This window comes from Acinonyx jubatus, chromosome B1 (genome assembly GCF_027475565.1).
Source record: "Acinonyx jubatus isolate Ajub_Pintada_27869175 chromosome B1, VMU_Ajub_asm_v1.0, whole genome shotgun sequence".
NCBI classification, from domain to species: Eukaryota; Metazoa; Chordata; class Mammalia; order Carnivora; family Felidae; genus Acinonyx; species Acinonyx jubatus.
The window spans coordinates 163,369,345-163,393,650 of NC_069382.1; the positions used below are offsets into that span (position 1 = coordinate 163,369,345).

Genomic DNA, 24,306 nt, shown 5'->3' on the forward strand with positions numbered 1-24,306 from the left:
GGGAACCTCCAGCAGTTTGATAACACTGGAACATAAGGTGATATGTGAGGAAGTGAGGCTGAAAGATGCTTAAGGTCTTTATTAAAGATAGTCTTCCAAGCCATAACAGAAGGCTGTGTGTTGCATGAATTATATCCACTTGGATCAGAGAAATGACTGGAAGCTTTTCATCAGGAGGGTATCATAGGTGGATGTATATTTTAATAGATCACCATTATAACAGTGTAGAAGATGGATAAGACCAGTTAAGAGAGTTAGAGAGACCACTTGAGAGGTTGCTTTAATCTGGGCAACAGATCTTCTATTCTGGGGCAATCTAAAATTCATATTCTGAGGGAGTAGGGCTTAGGGCTTTAACATATAAATTTTAGGGTGACACAATTCAGCCCATAACACCACCTAAAGATAATTCTTAAGACTGCTGATTTACTCTCTCACTTCATTTATCCATTAGTACAACAGTCAAACCATGTCTTTATTATAGATCTTAACCACTTTTTTATCTGAATAACCATCATGCCTAGCAATTGCCTGTGTCTGCTGATTCCTACAGTATTACTGTGAGCCCCAGGTTTTCTCTCACTTAATATGATGTTCACGCAATTGTCATTAGCTTTCACAGCTGCCTGCATTGACTACTGTACTGACAGTATTTTGGCCACACCATAACTGACATCCTTGTCTCCTTGTTGCAAATGAATATGAATTGGCTGTGGAAAGAAGTTGAATGTGAGAATCCGAAATGAGGAGCTAACTCTCAGGAAAAAGAGCTAGAACAAGTATTTGTCAGAAATTAGCTAAACCTCTGAGAGATGGGAAAAACAATCTTAAAGAGAAGGAAAGAAGGAATAAATATCAGACCGTAAGGAACACATACATTGAAAGACCTGAAAAATGAAGTTGAGGTAGTAGATGAAACATCAAAGCTGGCAACAAAAAGAAGATAAAACAGCGGCAAAGAAACCAAGGAAAAAGGAAGCTCTAATAAGTTTTTGAGTATTAGCTCTGTCCAAATCGAATTCCTAAACAAATAGTTGATTTTTGTAAAGATGAAGCATTCTATATACTTGTGTGTATCAACGTTATGTAAATTTGATTACCAAAATGCTCATTTTCTCCTTAGGAGAATCTTACATAATGTTTAATTCTAATTAACCAATGCTTAAAGAAAACAACCCTACTGCAGTTTATGGAAGGCTACGTTTTCTGAACTGTGTGTGTTTTGTCTTGGGCTCTTGTTTTCAATTTGTTGAATTCATTTTAAAAATGTGGTCATTGGGGCGCCTGGGTGGCTCAGTCGGTTAAGCGTCTGACTTCGGTTCAGGTCATGATCTCACGGTCCGTGGATTCGAGCCCCGCGTCGGGCTCTGTGCTGACAGCTCAGAGCCTGGAGCCTGCTTCAGATTCTGTGTTTCCCTCTCTCTCTGACCCTCCCCCATTCATGCTCTGTCTCTCTCTGTCTCAAATAAACATTAAAAAAAATTAAAAAAAATAAATATTTAAAAATGTGGTCATTAAAATAAAGAGAAATAGGATTTAAGGCTTTGTTAGTATTCCAGAGATGTTTTGACAAGAATGGCTACTGAGAGGCTTCTATAGTGTTTTTGTGTATAAAGTTTCATAGGATTAAAGATTTAGTTTTCCCAGTAGGGCAAACTACACACTTGTAACCCTGGCCAGTGATAGTTTTTTAAAAAGCTAATTAAATGAAGTTGCTATTTAAACTGGTGATACTAAAAGCACATACGAGGGAAAAAAAAACACATGGAATAATTGATAATGTTTATTAAAAGGGAAACATTGTCATACTGGGGATTAATAAGAAGCAGTTTACCTGGAAGTCTGTTTTAACTAAACAATGCAGGAAAATTAGAATTCAGTTTTCATAAAATGAACAAAATTGCTTTGAATGTAAGTGTCACTGAGCAAGCAGACTTGAGTGTAATTAAGCAAGTAGGAGGAGAGGGTGTTCTTTTTTTCCCCCTGTTAACTACTCGCAAATTTAAGTTACTGGTAAGGAACAAAATTAATGTAATAGTTTAATGGTTTTATTTGTTTTAATTAGCCAAAATTTGGTTTCATGTACAACGGTTATTTCTTTTTCAGCTTGGCTATATAAAATGGTATCTCTGTAAATTACTGAGAAGACCTAAAACATTATTCTACAGTAAGATATATTTTTCCTTTTTTCTTTTTCATGGTTAGATTAATGGTTTCAATTTTGGTTTCACTATCAAAACTTAGGATATTCAGTAATTGACCACTGAAGAAATTAGTCAATAAATAGATTATTTCTATAGTTTACATTTAAATTCAAAATGAGTAACAGAGGCATTAATGAAGACTGAACAAAAATAAAGTAACTTGGATAAAGGCTGTTCAACTACTTGTGCTCTAATTAAAACTCTGAGTAATTTATGAGCACAACAGTGTATAAAATTGTTGAATCATTATATTGTACACTTGAAACTAATATAACACCATATATTAACTATACTGGAGTTAAAATTTTAACAAAAAACCTTAATAATAATAAACAATCTTAAAAAGAAAGAGAACAAAAATATACAATTGGAATTAAAGGAAAAATAATGTTAAAAGAGGTTATTAGCCTGGAATTAAAATGTGTTTTAATCTCTTCATTTTGGGGGCTTTGGGAAAATTATGAGTTGTTAGTCTTCTGAATAAATATCTCAGGATAATGTAACAATACCAGCTTACCCTCTGATAGCTAAGACAGCATTCAACGCGTGTAGTAATTCTCTGACTCAAATGGAAATCACTAAGAGTTCTAGGCAATACAGGATGACGTTATGGGTATCTAACAGAAGGGTAAGCACAAAGGGAATAAGTACAGAAACAGTCATAGGTGAAAATTCCAGGTATAGTTTGGAGGGAAAGACCAAGCAGGCACTGCACCAGGCGGTGGAGATGGGCTGGGGAATTGCGCAGGCAGGCACCATGATCTCCCTGGAAAACAAGCTCACCTTTTTCACTGAGGACCACTCCCACATCTTCACCTTTGGCGGATACAGCCTCCAACCCCTGTGGCGACTCTATCTTTGGTCTGGCCCCCATGGCGAGCGACACGGACCAGAAGCCCTCCGCTGCCATCCTGTGTGGCAATGGGCCTGGCTACAAGGTGGTAGGCGTGAGTAAGAGAATGTTTCCATAGTGGATTATACTCACAACAAACACCAGGCTCAATCTGCTGTGCCCCTGTGCCCTTAGACCCGTGGCAGGGAAGATGTAGCGGTCTTTGCCAAGGGCCCCACCTGCTGCATGGCAATCATAAGCAGAACTACTTTCCCCACACAATGTTACCTGCGTCGGTAACAACCACGACCACTGTGCTTTGGACAGCTGGAGAAGCAGATCCTCTCCAAGCCTCCTGCTCCTTCTGCTGGCCCTGCTCCCCTGGGCATTTTATTTTGAGGGCCCAGGGCCTGGGCCCCCACCAGCCTGTGACAGATGGCCGGTCTTCCTCTCTCAGTGCTGCCCACTGCCTGGGAGACCACACCTCAAGAACCGGGTAGGCGGGAGGCTTCACAGCCTCTACAGCTGCCAGGAAGAGGACCCAGGAAACCAAAGACTGCTGCCTGTCTCACTCTCCTCTGGAATTTTTCACTGGGGCCAGACCAGTTCCTGGCCTCCAGCCTTTGCTCCCCTCCCTCCCTGCTGCCCCTTTGACCAACAGAGTAGGTTTCTCTTGGGTAGTCAGAGAATACAGACTGCAGAAATTCTCAAAGCATCTTATTTTCCTAGCAAACATATTTCTCCAGACCTGGAAGCCCTGGAGATTCCATGGAACATTTCGGATCTGACCTTTCCACTCCCCTCACCTCTAGAACCACCAGGTCTCACCATGCTCATGTCCCAACCTGCAGGGGAGAGAAAATCCTTCTCTGCAGGATGGGCAGTTTGCTCCCTCACTTTCCAAGGCCCAGGAATGAGTGAACTCCTGGGACTGGCCATCCAACCCCAGAGTGGCAGGGCTGGGAAGAGCAGCCTGGAGAAGCAGGCACTGCCCAGCTCTTAACATCCATGCCCACTCCTCTCTGAAGCGACACTCGTGTTTGGAATGGCAGTAACTTATTTTCTCTTTTTGGTGTTGGTTAAAAGGGAATACAAGCCATTTAAATAAAACTTTCCAAATATTTGAGGCCAAAAAAAAAAAAAAAGGAAAGAAAATTACAGGTATAATTTGGATGTGACTTTACTTATAGAAACTGGTGCATCCTTATATAGTTCAATATTAAGAGATAACCGAGATTAGTATTTTGATACCCTGGGCCAGAGAAACAGACTCAACATGGATGGACCTAGAGGGTAGGGCCTTAAGGCTAAGAAAAATAAGTCAGTCAGAGAAAGAGAAATATCACATGATTTCACTTGCATGTGGAATTCGAGAACAAAACAAATGAGCAAAGGAAAAAAAGAAGAGGAAGACAAAGCAAGAAACAGACTCTTAACTACAAAGAACAAACTGAACAGAATTTAAATAAAAACTTAAAAAAAATATAGGTAAAGAATGAGGTCCTAGTTCATGTGTGAAAAACTTACTTTATATCATTCTAACTGCCAGAGTAGTACATCACACAGTCTTAGGATATGGAGCTGAAGCTGAATAGATTCTTCCTGCATTAAATGGCGATTGGTCTTGGTAATGGAGACAGAGCGGAGGAGTAAGGGCACCCGTACTGAGGAGTGCGAGTTAGAAAGTAGCTAGAGCGCCAGCCAGACTGGATTGCAAAATAACTACCTGCTGGAGATGACTACAAGGGGGTGAGCAGGACACAAACAGAGTTGAGTGAACTTAGCAAGAATCAGGATGCTTTCTTTCTGATCAGTATAGACATATTTAAAAATAATGCTCCCTTACAGACTCCTTTTACCAGAAAAGGAAAATCCAAATATTCCCCATAAAAGAAAAAAAAATACTCTTAAACAAAAGTATATGTGGAACCACAAAAGTAATAAACATGATTCATTATGGACCAGAAATAAGGGATTTTCCCAGCAATCAAATTTTGTTCTACTCATTTAAGTGGAACAGCCAAGTATCAAATGTGTGTATCGAGGGGGAGAGGGGGTTGAGGAGTTAGGGATTATAGTTAATAATCTATGTGAAAATGGTGAGAGCTAACTTTTAAGTCTTTCATTACTTTATCTTATCAGACTCATTTTTGATAATAAACTCCCCATGCACATAACTTGTGTCTAAACATTCTAAATATATTGAGAAAGCTGGTGCTCAGATAGAGCTTTTTCTTGAAGAATTTCTTCCACTGCAAGGAATATATTTCTTCAGTATGTTTCATGCAATTGGTGCTAATATTCAACTGATTTCTCTCCTTCTCTCTCTCATTCCCTCTTTTTTGTCCCTGTTGCTTCTGGATTCCAGGAGATAATGCTTTAGGCATAGCTTCAACATATCAAAGAAACCCTGTTTATTCCTTTTGCTATATTAACAGGAATTAGTCACTCCTTGCCAAGTACATTAAGTTGAGGAATTATGAAACTGAAACAACAAAAGCATAGAAACAAGATATATATATTTGTATTTGGATAATTGACCTGGATATGCTAATGGAGAGGAAGATAAAGGGTTTTTGTTTTTTTGGCCATGACAAACTAACGTACTTGAAGAAATGTATTTATATTTAACAATTTTAAGTTTATTTGTTTGGTTTGTACAATATTTTAAGGCTTGTTTCCATGGTTTTAATTTTTTAACTTCTGCATATTATATTAATTTTTTAGCATTTGTTACCCTAAAATCTATTTATTTTCATAAGCTTTGTCTTAAAAACAATATAAAATTTAGGAACTTTTTGATTCAACACTAGTAAAGATAAAATTATAAATGAACGAATGTTATTCTCATCTTTATGCTTCTTTGATCCAGTGTGCTCATTTGCCCCATAAGTAAGAAGTTAAAGCTCTAAGATTAAGAAATTAAATTAATAGCTGAATATGTAAAAGTTATTAAAATAATATTATTATTATTTGATGTAAACAAATACATTTTAATTTTTATTTTGTGGTTTTGTTTATCGTGCATTTATTTCCTGCCTGTATTATGACAGTTGGTGCATTGGCTACTAAGTTATAAAAGATAAGACCATCTTCCTTCAGAGAAGCATAAATCCTAATGGAGAAGATGGCTAAAAAATGCAAATCAGATCAATACAGAAGGGGGAGTACCCAAAAGAATACTGTGTATGAACCCATATGTATTTAAGTTACAAATGGTGACCTTATACTATTTATGTATGTATGTGTGTATGTATTTGTTTATTGTTATTTATTTATTTTTGAGAGAGAGAGAGAGAGAGAGAGAGCAGGGGAGGAGCACAGAGCAAGGGGGCTTTATGTACATAGTATTACCAAATGCTACAATATTATATATATTGTTTTGTAACTTTGTATATTTGCACTTATTATATCATAACTGTTATTCCATTAATTATTTTTTTAATACCATTAAATGTCGCATAATATTTGGGAATGTATTTGTGCCATAATATATTAATAATCCATTATTTAACATTTGGAATGTTCCCACTTTACTGTGATTAAGGAGGTGCATGTTTTGAATTCTTTTCTAATGATATGCCTCATGGTAGAGACTCTGGGCTAGTTACAATTTGAGTCCTTTATGAATTAGTAAATATAGAATGTTGTAGAATGTGCCTGTACTTCTTGGTAGTTCTGGCCTCAAGCTAGGCTTTAAGAGGGAAAGTTCTGACAGAATGAGGGTCTAGATAGTATGTTTCAACTTGTGACTTTCACACATGTGATTAAAAGCTGGTTTTGGCCTTGCTTTCTTCTTCCCAGCTGCTCTAAGGCACTTTTTCATTTGTTATGGTAGATTCAAACATACCTCTGGATTCCTCCTTTTTTCACCCCTTTGTTTAAAACTGAATTATTTGGGTTATTTGGTACCTACCAAGGGCTTTCAATACTGAGCCCAAAGTTAACAGGCAACCACTTGAAAAAAATTGTTTTGTATCTCAATATAAAATGTATTTATAGGAGGAGAGTGATATGTGTTAATGCTTTGCTAATAATATAAAAACATAACCAAACATTAAACGTCTAGGAAAAGGCAGTTTTGTACATGTAGTGGTACTTTAGCATGGCCTACGTTAACTTCAAGGGGTTACTATTTCCTCATTTTAGAAGATTATTTTCTAAACTTGTGTAGAGGTACATATTTTAGTTGAATGTTAAAAACCATACTTCTCTTAAATACACACACACACAAGTTCTGCTATGCTGTTTAATAAAGGGAGCTTGTATTTAGAAAGATGGCAGTCTACATGGTTCAGTTTGAGAGAAAACTACACAAATCTTCCCATTTGTAGATATCAACTCCAAAGTGTGTCCAAATGTCCTCAGCTTCTGCAATTAAAGATCTATTATTCTGTATAGCAAGGGTGTCTCTCTTTCTCTATTTTCTTCTACTTTTTTCTTCCCTATGAAAAAGCCTAGTCAATATAGTATAGAAATGCATTGAGGAAGGGCTAGAATCTTGTCAATATTTTCCAACCCTGTATTACCGAAACTGTATATAAATACATTTTTTAAAGAAAAATCCAAATTCTCAGCCATTGTTCCAAGAGACTTCGGTTAAGTAATTCATGACAGGGATCTGGAATCAGAAATTTGAAGTGTTCTTCAAAGACTTCTAGTCAACCAGGTTTGGCAGCCACAGCCTGAAGCCATATCCAACAATCAGAAATTAAATGGGATTAAATGAAAGTAACAAAAACACCTACAGAAGTATTTTTATGGGAGGAAGGGTTATTGAAAGATGACATGTCCATTTCAGTCTTTATCCTAGCTTATGTTTAAAAATTTTAAAGTTAATTTCTAACATTTTATAACATTCTCATGATCAACAATGTTCTCATGATCACTGGACTTTAGAGCTCAGAAAGATCATAATAATGATCTTGCCTTGTGCCCTCATTTTTCCAGTGAGACAGAATAAGTGACTTGGTCAGCATTATATTCTAGAAAGTCACAGCTTTGGGACTATAGTATGATTTCCTGATTCCATCCAGCCAGTGTTCTTTACAATGACTTCTCACTGCAATATACCCTTTCAGTATCAGTATCCATTCTGTTATCTAACATGTATTTAAAATTGTGCATATAATTCAAAGAAATGCCTTATCTCTTATTCAATGTGTTATTTGTTCATTTTTTAGTAGAAAGGATTTTAATAAAATACTAAAGCTTTAGGTCTTAAATTGGCAGTGAATATGAACGAACATCAATTGCTCTACAATTTAATTAAAATGTGAAAGGAGAAAAACTTGTATAAATGTCTTGACATTTGATGTTTTGCTAAAATGGAAATTATGGCAAATTTCTATAATGGGAATTCTGCAAATTATGTGCTAAGCCTTGGATTTTCTAATAACACTCAGCTTTGTGATATGCACAATTATACCCAAACTATTGAGGTAAACACTGGAAGTCAGTGCTTCTAAAACAGTACACACAATGCCATTCTAGCAGCATACGACAGTGTCAGAAAATTCATTTTCTGCATTAAGAATATGGACAATGGAAATAATCTATAAAGTGGTAATTAATATAAATAATTTAAGACATGAGACATGTAGATTCTTTCTAAATACAGTATTCCATCTTGCTTAGATAGGAAAAATAATTCTTACAGCAAGAAATGCTTTTTTCAGCTTTATTGAGGTGTAACTGACAAAAATGTATATATTTAAGGTGCACCACTTGGTGTTTTGATATATATATACTTTGTGAAGTGATCAGCATAATCAAGCTAATTGACATATCCATCACCTCAGAGTTACTTTTTTTCTTTTTCTTTTTTTCCTTTTCCTTTTCCTTTTTTCTTTTTCTTCTTCTCCTTCTCCTTCTTCTTTTTCTTTTTCTTTTTCCTTTACTCTTTCCTTTTCTCTATGTGTGTGTGTGTATGTGTGTGTGTATGTGTTGAGAGCATTTAAGATCTATCCTTTTGGGGCATCAGGGTGGCTCAGTCCATTAAGTGTCTAATTCTTGGTTTCAGCTGAGGTCATGATCTCAACCCCTATGTGGGGCTCCTACACTGGCAGCAGAGGGCCTGCTTGCAATCCTCAGTCTCTCTCTCTGCCACTGCCCCACTTGCACTGTCTCTGTCTCTCTCAGAATAAATAAATAAACTTAAAAAAAGAGAGAGATCTATCCTCTTGGGTTGTCTGGGTGGCTCAGTCAGTTAAGTGTTCATCTCTTGATTTGGGCTTAGGTCATGATCTCAGAGTTCCTGAGATTGAGCCCCACGTCAGGCTCTGCATTGATCACCTGTAGCCTGCTTGGGATTCTCTCTCCCCTTCTATCTCTGCCCCTTCCCATCTTGTGCTCACTCTCCCACTCTCTCAAAATAAATGAATAAACTCAAAACAAAATCTATCCTCTTAACAAATTTCAAGTATACTATTGTTAACGAATATATTTTTAATACAGTGTAGTTACAGATGCAGGAATACTTGTCACACTCAGACCACAGACAAAAAATCTAGCCATCTAGCATTGAACCAATCAATGGCATTTTGCACATGTAGATGGAAAACAAATGGTTCATTGGTGATAGGGCTTCTCTAGGAAGCAGAGCCCTCATTTGAATACCAATCCTCTGTTGCAGGGAATTCCTTACCATGCTTTTAAATGTTTATTTTTGAGAGAGAAAGAGAAAGAGGGTGAGAGAAAGTGTGTGTGTGTGTGGGGGGGGGGTGGTGAGGGGCAGAGAGAGAGTGAGACACAGGATTCAAAGCAGGTCAAGCACTGACCGCAAAGAACAGAGAGCCTGATGCAGGGCTCAAACTCATGAGCTGTGAGATCATGACCTGAGTCAAAATTGGACACTTAACCTACTGAGCCATCCAGGTGCCCCTACCATGCTTTTAAGAGTGCCCATGATGATTATTTCTTTCCAGATGTCATGATATGTATTTATAGGTTTCCCATTTCGAATGTAACCTTCTCTCACATGTTGACCTATATTTGTATGACTTTAGTTTAGATCATAGACGTGTAACTATGAACTTAGCCATGAATTTATGAGATTTTGGCCTAATTCTTGAAGATTAATTCAAATGTATTGTAGACACCAGGGAGGAGATATATATATATATATATATATATATATATATATATATATTTCATTTATTCCATAAACAACTATTTATTGTCTTTTATATGCCAGATGCTATTTTTCACCTTTGAGTTTACAGGTCTGATTCTGCTTTTTATTGTTTGTTGATTCATTTGTTTTGTTTTTTAGAGTCCACATCTAAGTGAAATCATATGGTATTTTGTTTTTCTCTGTCTGGCTTATTTCACTTAGTATACCTTTTAGTCCCACCCATATTGTCACAAATAGCAAGATTTCATCCTTTATATATGGCTAGGTAGCATTCCATAGTGTGTGTGTGTGTGTGTGTGTGTATGTGTGTATACATATATATACATATGACATCTTTATTCATTCATCATTCAATGACACAAGCTGCTTGTATATCTTGGCTATTGTAAATAATGCTGCAATAAGCATAGAGGTGCATATTTCTTTTCAAATTAGTGTTTTCATTTTCTTTGGGTAAATACTTAGGGGTGGAATTATTAGATCATATGGTATATCTATTTTTAATTTTTTGAAGAAGCTCCATATTATTTCCACAGTGGCTATACCAATTTAGATTCTTGCCAACAATGCACGAGGGTGGGAGGTATATAGAGGTTGGACAAAATGAGTAAAGCGGAGTGGGAGATATAGTCTTCCAGTTTTGGAATGAATATGACATGGGAATAAAAGGTACTACATAGGGAATATAGTCAATGGTATTGTAATAGCGTTGCATGGTGGCAGAAGGTAGCTACACTTGTGTTGAGCATAGCAAATCATATACAGGCATTAAATCATTATGTGGTATGCTTGCAATTAGTGTACTATTGTGTGTCAACTGTACTTCAATTAAAAAATAAAAAAAATAAAAGAAGAATGCATGCTAAACAAGAGTTTAGGTTATAGTATTGGATAATCAAACACCCTTTGTCCTCATGGAGCTTACATTCTAGTTGGGGCAACGCTATAAAATAAGTAAATATATAACATATTAAGTGATAACTAATAAAATATAGAGAAGTGAAGCAAAGGACTTGGTAGAGAGGGTCAGGATGGTGGGAAGGTTTTAGTGTACGCAGTATACAAGGGAAACATCACTCATTAGGTGACATTTGAATAGAAATCAACAGTGTTCAAGGAGAAAGTCATGCAGATATCTGGAGAGTGCTTTGCCAGAGGCAATAGCAGGAGTAAAGGCTCTGAGATGTGCATGGAGCAGCAAGGAGAACAGTAGTGTTTGTAGTAAAATTAAGAAGGGTTAAAAGAGGTAGGAGAAGTTGTTGTGATTAGGGTTCAGATCATCTGGAATTCTAAATACATTTAAAGGTTGTAGCGTATTTTTTTTTTGTCTGAATGAGTGTGAGAATGTGATAGAAAAGTGTTGATCCACAGGAGTGAGAATGATATGACTTAATGTTTTCAGTGAGACCACTATCCTTCTGAATGAAGGACTAAGTATAAGAGAACAGTTGTGGAAGCAGGGAAATTAGTTACAAGTAATTGCAATAATTAAGGAGAAAGTTGATGGTGAAGCAAATCAGAAGTTACCAGATCCTGGAAGTAATTTGAAAATGGTGATTCCAGGGTATTTTGATAGACCAGATGTGGAGTTTTAGAGAAAAAGAGGAGTCAAGTATAACTCCAAGATTTTTTTACTTTAACTCAGAAGGATAAAGTTGTCACTTGATGAGATGGAGAAAAGATACAAGATTTTTTTGTTTTCTTTTGTAGGATAATGGAGATCAAGAGTTCTGTTTTGAAACGTTAAACATGAGGTGTCTATTAACCAATCCAGATGAAAATGTTAAGGAGGCAGTTACACATACACGTTGGGATTTCCGGGGAAGCAGCTGTATATGGAATGTAGCTTTTGCAATTTTCAGGCGATATACGTGATACTTATAGTCACGAGATTGGATGAGATTACCTTGGGAGTAAAGAGAAGGGAACAGAGTGCTAAACTAAGGCACGACATTGCTCAGGCAGATTAAAGATGTAGAGGGACTAGCAAAGGAGACGGAGAAAGAGTGGCCACTGAAATAGGAAAAAAAAACAACTCAACTGGTGTCCCAAGTTTTGAGTGGGCCAGATGTTTCATGAAACAGAAGCTGATTAACTGATTCAAATTCTGCAAATGAACTAATAATATGAATATTTGGAATAAATTAGCTTTCCAGAAGCTAGAGACTTTTTCCGACTTGGAATATTGGTATTAGAACTGGCAGTCTCTATACATGAAGAAATTTCTTCAAAAATAAAACTATGTCTATAAAATGTTCACATCTTCCAGAGGAGGCATTGCATGGCTGTGTCTTATAATCGCTGTAAATTGGAATGTTTGCAAAAGCCCTGTTGCCCCCTTTTAAAAATGCTGAGAAGAGGGTGCCTGGGTGGCTCAGTTGGTTAAGCATCCAAATCTCAGTTTCCGCTCAGGTCATGAGCTCACAGTTCTGTGAGTTCAAGCCCTGCATCAGGCTCTGCACTGATGGTGTGGAGCCTACTTGGGATTCTCTCTCTCCCTCTCTCTGCCTCTTTCTCTCTCAAAATAAATAAATAAATAAAATTTAAAAAAATAAAAATGCTATGAAGTCTTTCCTTTATTATTATGACCATAATATTATAGTATGCTTACCGTGTGTGAAATCATTGTTTTAAGTAATTTACATTAAATATTAGCAAGAACCTTATGTACTAAGCTCTGTATTATCCCGATTCAAGAGGAGGAAAGAGAGCCATAAAGAGCTGAGAAATTTGGAGTACCTGGATGGTCAGTCAATTAAATTCATCTAACTCCTGATTTTGGCTGGAGTCATGATCTCATGAATGTGAGAGTGAGCCCTGCGTTAGGCTGGGCCCTGGGTGTGGAGGTTGATTGAGATTCTCTCTCTCTCCTTCTGCCCCCCGCCCCAGCTCACACGCATGCACACACACACACACACACACACACACACACACACACTTCCTCTCTCTCAGACAAACAAGCAAAAAAGAAAAAAGAAAGAAAAGAAAAAAAAAGAAAAGAAAAAGCTGAGAAATTTACTTAAGGTCAACTAAAAATTATTATATTCAGAATTCAAGCCCTAGAAGTCTTCCCCAAAGTGCCATTCACCCCACAATCACTACACCAAATTGCCCCTTTTTAAATGCAGTCTCACCTCATGGGTTCAGAATAGTCCAGTTATGCATACTGAAAATAATTTGGGTTTCTCTTGACTATATATCAGATTCCTCACTTGGCTGCTTTTTCTCTAGCCATTTATGTTTCTGTTTTGGTGCTCAATGCAGTGCTATAGTGAATCTGGAGAGTCTTTCTTTTGCCTTCCAGATTGTCTTTGTATCTCACTTCAGCTCCCTGTGTGGCAGACATGTCTGTTCCTCTTTTATATCCATCTCAGAAAAACGTGGTGATGTTAAACATTGTTTTGATGCCTATGCATTGGGGAAGTTCGTAGAATCTTTTCAAGAAATTGTCCTTCCATGTGATATTTGGTATCAGTTGCTCATAATTTTGATAAAATTTCACAAGACATGCATAACTATGGAAGGTTGAATTCACAAATTTATAAATGTCTAGGGGACCTTATTGTTTAAAGATCTGAAGTAATGGATTGCTCATGGTGTTCTGAGAGAAGGAGATATTGACATGTCCAGAACTTTTCTTGTCCTACCAGTAGATGCCCTGGAAGAGGACAGTCCATACTTCTTATCCTCCTATGAATGTTGCAGGGAATAGGCAATATTGTATGTTTGATCCCATGCAGTAACCTTAATGTAGGTAACATTTTGGAATTACTCTGCAAATAATCATGTATGTTATTTTGGAAGACCTCCAGTTGAACACTACAATTTCAAATTTCATTATCTTTATGCAATACCAAAATTGAATCTGAAAACTTAACAAATGAACATCTGTATGGAAAAAAAATGGTAATCTATATTTTCTGGAGCATATTTTGTGTTTGAAAGGACCAATAAATAATTCTCCCATTTTTATCCCTCTGCATGGATTCTGAATCTACTGACAAATATTCATAGAAGACAGGCAAATGGAGATAAAATAAACAAAAAAACCCCAAATTTCTCCTACTAGTAATTAAAATGGGGCTGTAGAATAGGGTTGGGAAGGTGAGACTCAAATCGCTTTGACGGCACTCCTGTGCACCTACCTGACTCCCACCTTCCGGTAAGATTTTGAGACATTTCATTCAGATCAAGTTCAGGGTGCAGCACATGAAAAAGAGATTAGAACTTATTAATAAATGATTTTTAATGTACCCGATTTAGTCAGTTAAGAAATATGGAACAAACTTCTCTGAGAGGTAGAGTGAGTAAGAGATGGGACAAAAAGGAGAGTGTAGATTTATATAGAAAACATGAGTTGAGGAAATGTGATTCTTCCTACCACAAAAACTAGTTATTGTAATTTATCTAGCAAATAAACACATGCATAATTTTGGTTAAGGCCTCCTGAATCCATGAATATCCCACTCCTACTGCTATAACTGTATAACAATGGTCTATTTTATGTGTCACGTTGGCTATTGTATAGTACCCAGATATTTGTCTAGATGTTGCTGTGAAGGTTCCTTTTAGATGTGACTGACACTGAGATTAGTAGACTTTGGGTAAATCAGCTCATGCTTTGTAATGTGGATGGGCTTCATTCAATCAGATAAGGCTTTAGGAGAAAGGACTGAGGTCCCTCAAGGAAGAAGAGATTCTGCCACCAGGCTGACTCTGATTCAAGACTGAAACATCAACTCTTCTCTGTTTCTTCAGGCTGCTGGCCTGCTTTGCCAGTTTTTGCCTTGAAAGACCCCAGAATTTCATCAGTTACTACCTTTAAGTAAATCTATCGATCCTTTCTGGCTATCTCTCTGTCTGTCCAACCATCCATTGACCCATCCATCCATCTTAAGGGGTCTGTTTCTCTGGAGAACCCTGACTGAAACAGGTTCATAAGGGTTGTAAGGATCTTTCCCATGCCAGATTATTGGTTATTTATTATATACATCTAGAATCTAACTCTTTCTTTACTAGTATATATTATACATTTTTTAAGGAGTGGGAATTTTGTTTTATTTGTATCCTTTGCAGGGTTTAGCTGTCTGTGATCATATTAAGATTGATGTCTTACTCTTTGAAATTGTACATCGAATATTATAGAATAAATATTTAGCAGGAAATGTATGATTAAGCATGATGCATAAAATTAACACACGGAGTATTAGGGCTTTCAGTTCATAACACTCAGTTGAGTAGTACATGGGGATGGAGTGGTGTCTAGGTTCCAAGTCAATTATTGGTAATTGTTGTCAAAAACTCTTACAGATGTAGAATTTTCTGTGTGTCTGAGGTATGCACATTTCCTGATGGACACAAAATACACTACGTTTTTCATTGTATATGACTTAAATTTTTTTTCCCCATTATGCCCTACACTTTACTACCTCTTTACTTCCTCCACACTTCTATTATTCGAACCCAGCATGTATCTGAATGTTCATAATATCCTTCAGTGTTTGGGTAAAATACTACTTCTGTCATGAAGTCTTCCTCAAATTTCCCTAGCTGAAAATCACCTCTACTGTCTCCATTTCTCTTTATCTGTACGTTTCCTAAGTTTTATTAATTTCTAATTTTTTTTGTATATAGTATATTCATAACAGGAAGGCTCTATTTTCATCTTTGTAAACCCAGAACAATATAGAAGTAACTTAATCACTGAAAAATATTTTTAAGAAGTTAATCGGTGAATGCACATGATGTTATGTTCTTTTGAAAATCTACATGTAGAGTCATAAAAATAAGAGCCCAAAGGGTTGGTAACAGAACCCAGGATTCATGTCTACTTTTTGATTCTCTCTCAGTATATTTCTGGATGACTTCAATGATTTATCATGACATATCCTCTTTGTTCCTTATCTCTTTTTCTAGTTGAAAAATAGAATAGCACCAAGCTTTATACTTAACCATATTGTGATAGTTTTAAGAATTGGTGTTTTTATAATAACTGAGCAAAGTGGAGCAGCTACCTATGAACTTTTACCACTAAAGCTATTTGTACTGTGGATTAGCTATGCCTGTACCTTTTGTCTACATGTCTGTAGCCTTCACATCTAATATATTGATAACCATTATTTGGCCCAGTATACTACTATTTTGACCACGGGAATAGATGGTTTAGGGCGAGATTAATGCCAAGGTGTGAAGACCAGATCAGGATCAAACAAACTTCATGATGAAATTATACACCTACATTAGTTACGTAGGTCTGCATTTTGTGTGAAGTTTCTTCCATTACTAGGACAATAGTATTGAAAACTAGTACGTTTAATTGTGAGACACAGTGCATAACTGCAAATCTGACCATGTGGTAAAAAGACTACAAGGCATATACTTTCGTCAACTATGCTTTGATTTGATTGAGTTAAAAATAAAATGACTCACTTCTTCGCCTTTATTCATGAATGCTGTTTTCTCAGCTAACTTGCAAGGAAAAAAGTAAGTCTCATAATGTACATTGGATCTCAAATGTTAAATGTACTGTGCCTTAAATTGTTTATCCTAGAAGCTATTGTACTTGGACTGAGTGAATGGACATTCCTTTTCATGGTTTTTTTTTTTTTTTTTTTTTTACTTATTTATTATCCAGTTAATTATAGCTTCTAAATAAGAACATGAAGAACAATAACAGTTTGATCACTTTCTGGAAGTTGTACTAATACAAATGAGTAAATGAAATTGGATTTTTCGATTACATATAAAGTAGCAGAAACTTTAATGACCTTCTTATCTCAGTGAGGCACTTATTAAGGATTAGCAGTTTAAAAGAGCTTGAAAGTATTAGCATCTGCAATAGGAAGGTTGGATTATCAAGACATATGCTCTGTATCTTTCTCTTCTTGGTCCTCGCTTGAGGGAATAATTATGAGTAGAAAAATTTTCCCATTTCCCCCAAGACTCTCTCCTGGGAGAGTTTACTCTTTAGAAATCATAACTCTTTCAATGGCAATTAGCAGTTTTATCAACAGGTATTGTAAAGAAGATCCTGTCAGCTGCTAAGCAGGATTTTCAGCTGCTTGCTAAATCCCACCCCGAGACATGTTAGTTCTCAAGTGCAGCCTTTAATGCCCTGTTAGTTAGGAATACTGCAGCCAAGTATATGTCAGGTAGCATGATGTCCCCTTTACCAACCAGTGTTGGAGCTTTGCGAAGCCATAGTCCTGGCAGGAATGTAAGCCTTATCCGTTATCTTAAGCAGTTTATACTGTTTGATTCCATCCAAAAATACAAAATAATTCTGGCACATAATGTTATTAAATACTCTTTTTCGGATCCACCAGAGAAGAGACATGAGCATTCTTCTATTTGCATTTGCTATTAAAACCAGAAACCATGTCATTAACACATGTTACACTGTTAGACTCTGAGTGGTTAATTATTTGTGTCAGTCGAAGAGGCTGCTTCGATAAATCATAATTTATTCTAAAGAAAAGACATCTGGCCTGAGAAGCAGGAGGTCAGAATAGGGGTTAAAGATAACTGTTGTAAAGCTGGCCAAGAATTTTCCACAAGATTTAGGGAGAAAGTACCACTGATAATGTCTGGAAGGACCCATTTTCGCCGCCCACCCCCAATAATGCATGCCTAATCCATTCATATTCCTTAGTGAGATGATTAAGCATCTACAGAGTAAATATACTTCAGTATTATGTATTATGAGATATGTCTTGCGTTACAACTCAGCTTGAGTTGTGAACATCAGCAAGTTTGTGGCTATGGAAGGTACTTGGTTGCAAAAGAAACTTCAGCCTATATTCCACAGTACAATTTGATCCCGTGCCATTCCATACTCAGTTCGAAAAAACTAAATCTCAATCATCTCTCCCTCTCTAAATTTCCCTGGCAACCTCATGGCAATCAAAACTATGTGAAGGGGAGATCATGATGTGAGTGTTTTTGTGCCTAAGGACTTCAAATCTTCACATCCATGCAAAACAATTGACTGGCTAGATGCTAGGTGATACTAGACGCTAAATATATGGGTAGAGTATTGAATGACCACATATTACATCATTATATGGACAAATTATCCTGAATAATTTATCTATATTTCTTAACTCCTTTATAAAGAACCTTTCAACTGTGTAATGTTTAGGCCCCTGTTGGATTTTAAATACAGTAAGACCTTGGATTGCAAGTAACTTGTTCTGTGAGTGTTCTGCAAGACAAGAAAACATTTCTAATAAATTTTAACTTGACAAACGAGCGATGTCCTGCAATACGAATGGTACGTGATGTCAAACATCACAGGATCACAACTGATCCAATGGCTCTTGAAATTTGCTTTGATATACAGGTGCTTTGGATTATCAGCATGCTTCCAGAATGAATATGCTCACAAACCAAGGTTTTATTTTAACTATTAATATGTACGTGCCTTCCCCAAATTGCAACACTGTTCATCTAAAATAGATAAGATGATGGTGGTTAAGGTGGTTAAGGGTACAAACTTGTAGTAAGTAGTAAATAAGCCATAGACGTCAAATGTACAATATAATTAATATAGACAATAATATACCATAATTATGTAATATGATAAATATTGCTACATTGGCAATCTTTGACAGTACAGAAATATATCAAAGTAACTTTATGTATGCTGTATGCTGTATGCCTTCAAATCATACAATGATGGGGGCACCTGGGTGGCTCAGTCAGTTGAGCGTCTGACTTTGGCTCGGTTCATGATCTCGCGGTCTGTGAGCTCGAGCCTTGCGTAGGCCTCTGTGCTGGCAGCTCAGAGCCTGGAGCCTGCTTCGGATTCTGTGTCTCCCTCCTTCTCTTTCTGCCCCTCCCCCGCTCATGCTCTGTCTCTCTCTCTCTCTCTCTCTCTCTCTCTCTCTCTCTCTCTCTGTCAAAAATAAATAAACATTAAAAAAATTTTAAATTATACAATGTTACATGTCAAATTTATTCAATAAATAAAAATAAAATGCCAAAATACATAAAATAAGGTTTTCCTTTCTATTCTATATTCCTTATCTATTCTATTTCCTCTATATTCTAGTCAAGTAAATTATACTTATAAATATTCTGCTGGGAATTAGGATTTGATACAACTTTCCTAATAACAAGTTAACTCCTAGTCTGTGTACTTATTATTCTCTCTACCTTTTTAAAAAATCTTCATTCAATTGGTCAAACTCCTAATTACACTTCTCTTTCTTACACTAAACATGTCCGTCCATGTAAATTGGCCAGTTGCTAGCCTTACATCGAGAGTGAGCAACCAAAATCTCCCACAACAAGTAATTCATATGCTATTTCATATTTTTCAATTTACTCTTTTCTGTCTCTCTTAATATCAGAGTTGTACACATACATAATCACTTTCCTCAACAGCATCGATAATTACCGCATTCTTATTCATTAATTTTATCAAATCAATTTTCGTGCTTATAATGTGGCAGACATTTTGTCAGGATACAAAGGTAGGTAATACCTAATCACTTCCTCCAGGGTTCTCTCATAACCCTGGAATTTCTGATCTACAGTCGCTGATAATGGGCACAGCCTGTGCTCTAATACCAGCACCCATCAGGCTCCACTATGACCACCATTATGTGTGGTTGTCGTGGATGTGGATTTTGGATTCAGCCTGTGGTGATTCAGTCTCTTTATCATTTGCTTATTACCTCTGTGATGTGGGGAGAATTATTTTACTTCTATATTGCTCAGTAAATGCGACTTAAAAATAAAGGTTATAGCAGTACCTATTTCACAGGGTTGCAGTAAGGATTTAATGACATGATACATACAAAACTCAACATACAGTGCTTGGCATGTTAAAAGCGCTTAATAAGGGTGTGTGTGTGTGCTTTGAAAATTTTGAGAACAGCGGATCTAAATAATTGTAATTAATTTTTTGGACAAAAGAAAATGTAAGGGATTTTAGGTAATTTGGTATTTGCATCTTGATTTTGTATTTATTTGTGATTTTTTTAACCGATGCTCCATGTGAATGTCACAAAAATTGATACAATTGTTGACATTAAGGTAATTTGCTTTTATATTAAATGACTATATACTACATATTATAAAATCTTGAATAAAATTTACAAAACAATTATGAAGCCGCACTAGGAAGCAGTTATTACTAGAAATCTTGGACTTCATCTTATATGACTCAGGCAAATAATTAAAAATGAAAATTAAGGCAATGGCATATTTTTTATTTGAAAAGACTGAGTTTCAGTGCTATTCACTTACAGAAATTTTATAATGTAAAAATGAAAACAAGTCTAAGTAGTGACTTTACTATATTATAAGTTGTTACCTTTCTTTTTATCTTTCAGGAATACACAATAGATATAATTTTTGCCCAAACCTGGTTTGATAGTCGTTTAAAATTCAATAGTACCATGAAAGTGCTTATGCTTAACAGTAATATGGTAGGAAAAATTTGGATTCCTGACACTTTCTTCAGAAACTCAAGAAAATCTGATGCACATTGGATAACAACTCCTAATCGTCTGCTTCGAATTTGGAATGATGGACGAGTTTTATATACTTTAAGGTAATACTGTTTTAAAAAATATAGCTGCTTTAATTTATTTTCCATACTAATATTTGGTCAAGTCATAAATTTTCCTTTTTCAGTATTACAAGGAAAGAAATATGGAGTTCCTTTCATACACTAAAATCTAAAATAGCGGTATACTTTGGAAACTTTTTTTAAAGCTCAGAGTAACTAGCATATGAAAGGAATGAAAAGCAAACAAGAAAAATCTCTTGATTCCTCCCTCCTTCCCTCCCCAACTCTGCAACAAAAGAGGGTGTGGTATGAACATTATGTGTTTTAACCTATGGTGCAAATAGTTGAGATTTTCTCTAGGAGCCCAATCTACTATAAAGTTTTCAATAATGTAATAAAGCATCCTTAAGAAAGGATTAAATGAAGGTTGATGTATATAAGATTCAAGTTTATTTAATTTGTTGTCTTGAACATATCTTAACATATCTTATCAAGGATCATCCTAATCTTAAGAATCATCCTTAGTGAAAAGATGTTCATGAAAACTTAAGAGAAAACAATTACCTTGCATAACCATGTATACTCAGTTAATAGTGTGTGTGAGTGTGTGTGTGTGTGTGTGCAATGTGTTTTTGTGATCCTGAAGTATAAAGTTTTAACTGTAAGCAGATTTACTGAAATGTATATAGTGGTAGCTTAATTGGCTGGAAAGGAAAATGTTAGAATTTTCATACCCACTTATGAATGTTACAATATTAACATTTAAAACTTTGAAGTATTATAATTATTATTTTTTCTAATATATCACAGACTGCTATTACAGGCCAAAATCATTCTTGAATATTAGACAAAGGATTTTTAATGCTTGAAATTACTTATTATTTAATATTTATTTTTTCATTTAAATAGATTGACAATTAATGCAGAATGTTATCTTCAGCTTCATAACTTTCCTATGGATGAACATTCCTGTCCACTGGAATTTTCAAGCTGTAAGTGACAAAATGCATGATAAGTTCATAGAATTTTAGCCTCAGACCTGTTTATTTAAAAATGTAAAATAAAGTGAGATAAATGCAATTTATATAATTTTCTGAGGTGGGGATTATATTCTTCTCTCAGATAAAATAATTACAAATGACATATTTGTTTCTGGCTTTTGAATTAAAAAGTGACAATGAATGCATAGTAAATGTATATTTTATTATTTCATTCCTTACAAATTTTGGTTTTATCCCAGTGCCTTTTCCTATTTTGATTAAATAAAGTAGTCCTGAAGATAGTGTTCAAATGTTTTAATACTCCCATGAATAAAATGTTGATTCAAATTTTATTCATCTCCCTGAGGCAAGATTTAACTTTATTACATTGGATTTTAAAATATGTTTCAAAGATTGGTTTGGTGAATAATATTTACTACATGAATACTAAATCTTTGAGACTTTAATGAGTTGGAAAAGCCAAGGTAGAAATAAGTTTATTTTATTTGAAAGAAATATTGAAATACAGAGAAATGATTAGAACCAAGTAATTTTGATATAAAAATATTTTATTTCAAGAAAATAATTGTTACCTTTCTATATGAATATCAATTCTATTTCATAATTACTGACATATTTACATATATATCTTCTAAAAGGTTTTTCTAGACAATATATAAATGAGTAAGTCTTAAAAACATGTAAAATAATTTTAAGAAATATCTATATCCACAAATTGTCTAGTGCTATTTTCCTTCTATTGAAATTTGACTTCTTTGTATATTACATACTAAAATCTATTCACACTACATTTTATGTATTCACAAGTATTATCCTGTTTCTTCACTCACTAAAATCCCCAAATATCTCTTGTTGCTTTTATTGAATTTTCTTGACTTTTCTTAATGATTTGTGTCATATTAAAATATCCTTTTAAAGTTATAATCTATCTCACTGTTTTGATTTTCTAACATTAACTTCTTAATGAATAAAATGGCCAAATCATACCAAAGACTTGATGAATACATTCAAAGAATAGTTGATATGAAAATATTTGAAAATGTAGCAATTATTGTACTTGCCTCTGGATACCATGACTACATCTTTGGTGTGATATCTCTTTGACTATGATTTGGAAATTAATTGTTGGAAATTAATACTCTATCCTTGTGAATTCAATTGGTTATCACCTACATAAACATAATGATCACAGCTAACTTTTTTCAGGTATTCCATATCGATCCAGTAGAGAATTGAGTTTTCTATTCCTAATGTTTTACAACAAATATATTCAAAATATTTCAATATATCCCCATTTCAACAGTCAATATCATGAAATTTAGAGTAATTAAGTAATGAGCTCACTGTTTTTATTTCTACCCACACTCCTATATACTATATTGCATCAACAATGATAATTAAAAAAATAGAGATTATGGAAAAGCAAGATGGTTAGAGCCTATCAAACAAGACAGAATGCGAAAAAAGAAAAGAGAAAACAGACTTTTAAAACAAGTTAGTGGAGAGATGACAGCTATTTTATCATGGCTGATGGAGAGATCCTGGTACAAAATGATATAATGTTCCGGAAATTTTTAAGGTTGATAGGGGATTCTGTTCTTATAATATGGTAGACCAACTCTTCTGTTGAAAACAATTTAAAACTTATATTATTAAAAACATTCTCAAAAACATGTGAGTAATCACCAGGAAAGAATTGAAGCAATAAAAATGAAACCAGAAAGTTGAGCTTTGAATTTGACAGATTTGTGGATTAGAGATCTATTAGAACATAATTTGTACATACAGCTGGGTTACAAAGGCTGGGAGCTTAGGGTAACATGAATAACCTCCCCCTCCCCCATGTACACACTCTCTCTCTCTCTCTCTCTCTCACACACACACACACACACACACACACACACACACAACCACTAAAGTCTAAAAGAACAGTTGCCTCTGCAATCAGCATACTAGGGGTGAAGTAACTCCTTGAGAGGATATAATTGCAGACCCACCCTCACATGAATTTTCAGCCTGAATTTCCTTCACTCGATTACTTTAAAAAGCCCTTGTGGATTTTCCTGACCTGTGTCAGAAACAAAATTTTTTTGAAAGAATGCACCTCCATGTTAGGCAACTACATTTCAACACAAGTAACTAACAAAAATCTAATATTCAGAGTATGTAGATAACAGACTAAAAAAGGGGGGGTGGGAAGAAAATCCAATAAAAGAACAGGTAATAGAACAGGCAGTTCTCCAAAGTAGAAACCCAAGAATCTAATAAACATATGAAAAAATTACTAAGTTTCATTCATAATAAGGAACATGTGAAATAAAATATACTTAGAGACCAGTAAAAATAGGCTGTCCACATCAAGTTAAATGAGACTGTGGATCCATGTGTATTTTCACACACTAGCTGGTGAGAGAATATATGGTATGCTCTCTATGAATAGAAGATTGGCACTGTTTCATAAGGTGGAAATTCTATGCCATCCATGACCTAGCTCTTCCATACATAGATATATGTCCCAGAGAAATTTTGTGTATATGTATTTTGTGAGGCATGCATGGTAATGGTACAAACAACACTGTTAGTAATAGTCAACAAGAAACATTATAAGCATCTAC

The 24,306-nt window shown here is 35.4% G+C and overlaps 1 protein-coding gene across 1 annotated transcript in view; it reads left to right on the forward strand.

Moving 5' to 3' along the window:
- Positions 1 to 24,306, forward strand: part of GABRG1 (gamma-aminobutyric acid type A receptor subunit gamma1) — a 66,610-nt gene that overhangs the window by 25,699 nt on the left and 16,605 nt on the right. The window contains exons 4-5 of the mRNA XM_015084728.3: positions 20,512 to 20,732; positions 21,600 to 21,682. Of these exons, the coding sequence (XP_014940214.1) occupies positions 20,512 to 20,732; positions 21,600 to 21,682 (304 nt within the window). The remainder of the gene's footprint in view (positions 1 to 20,511; positions 20,733 to 21,599; positions 21,683 to 24,306) is intronic.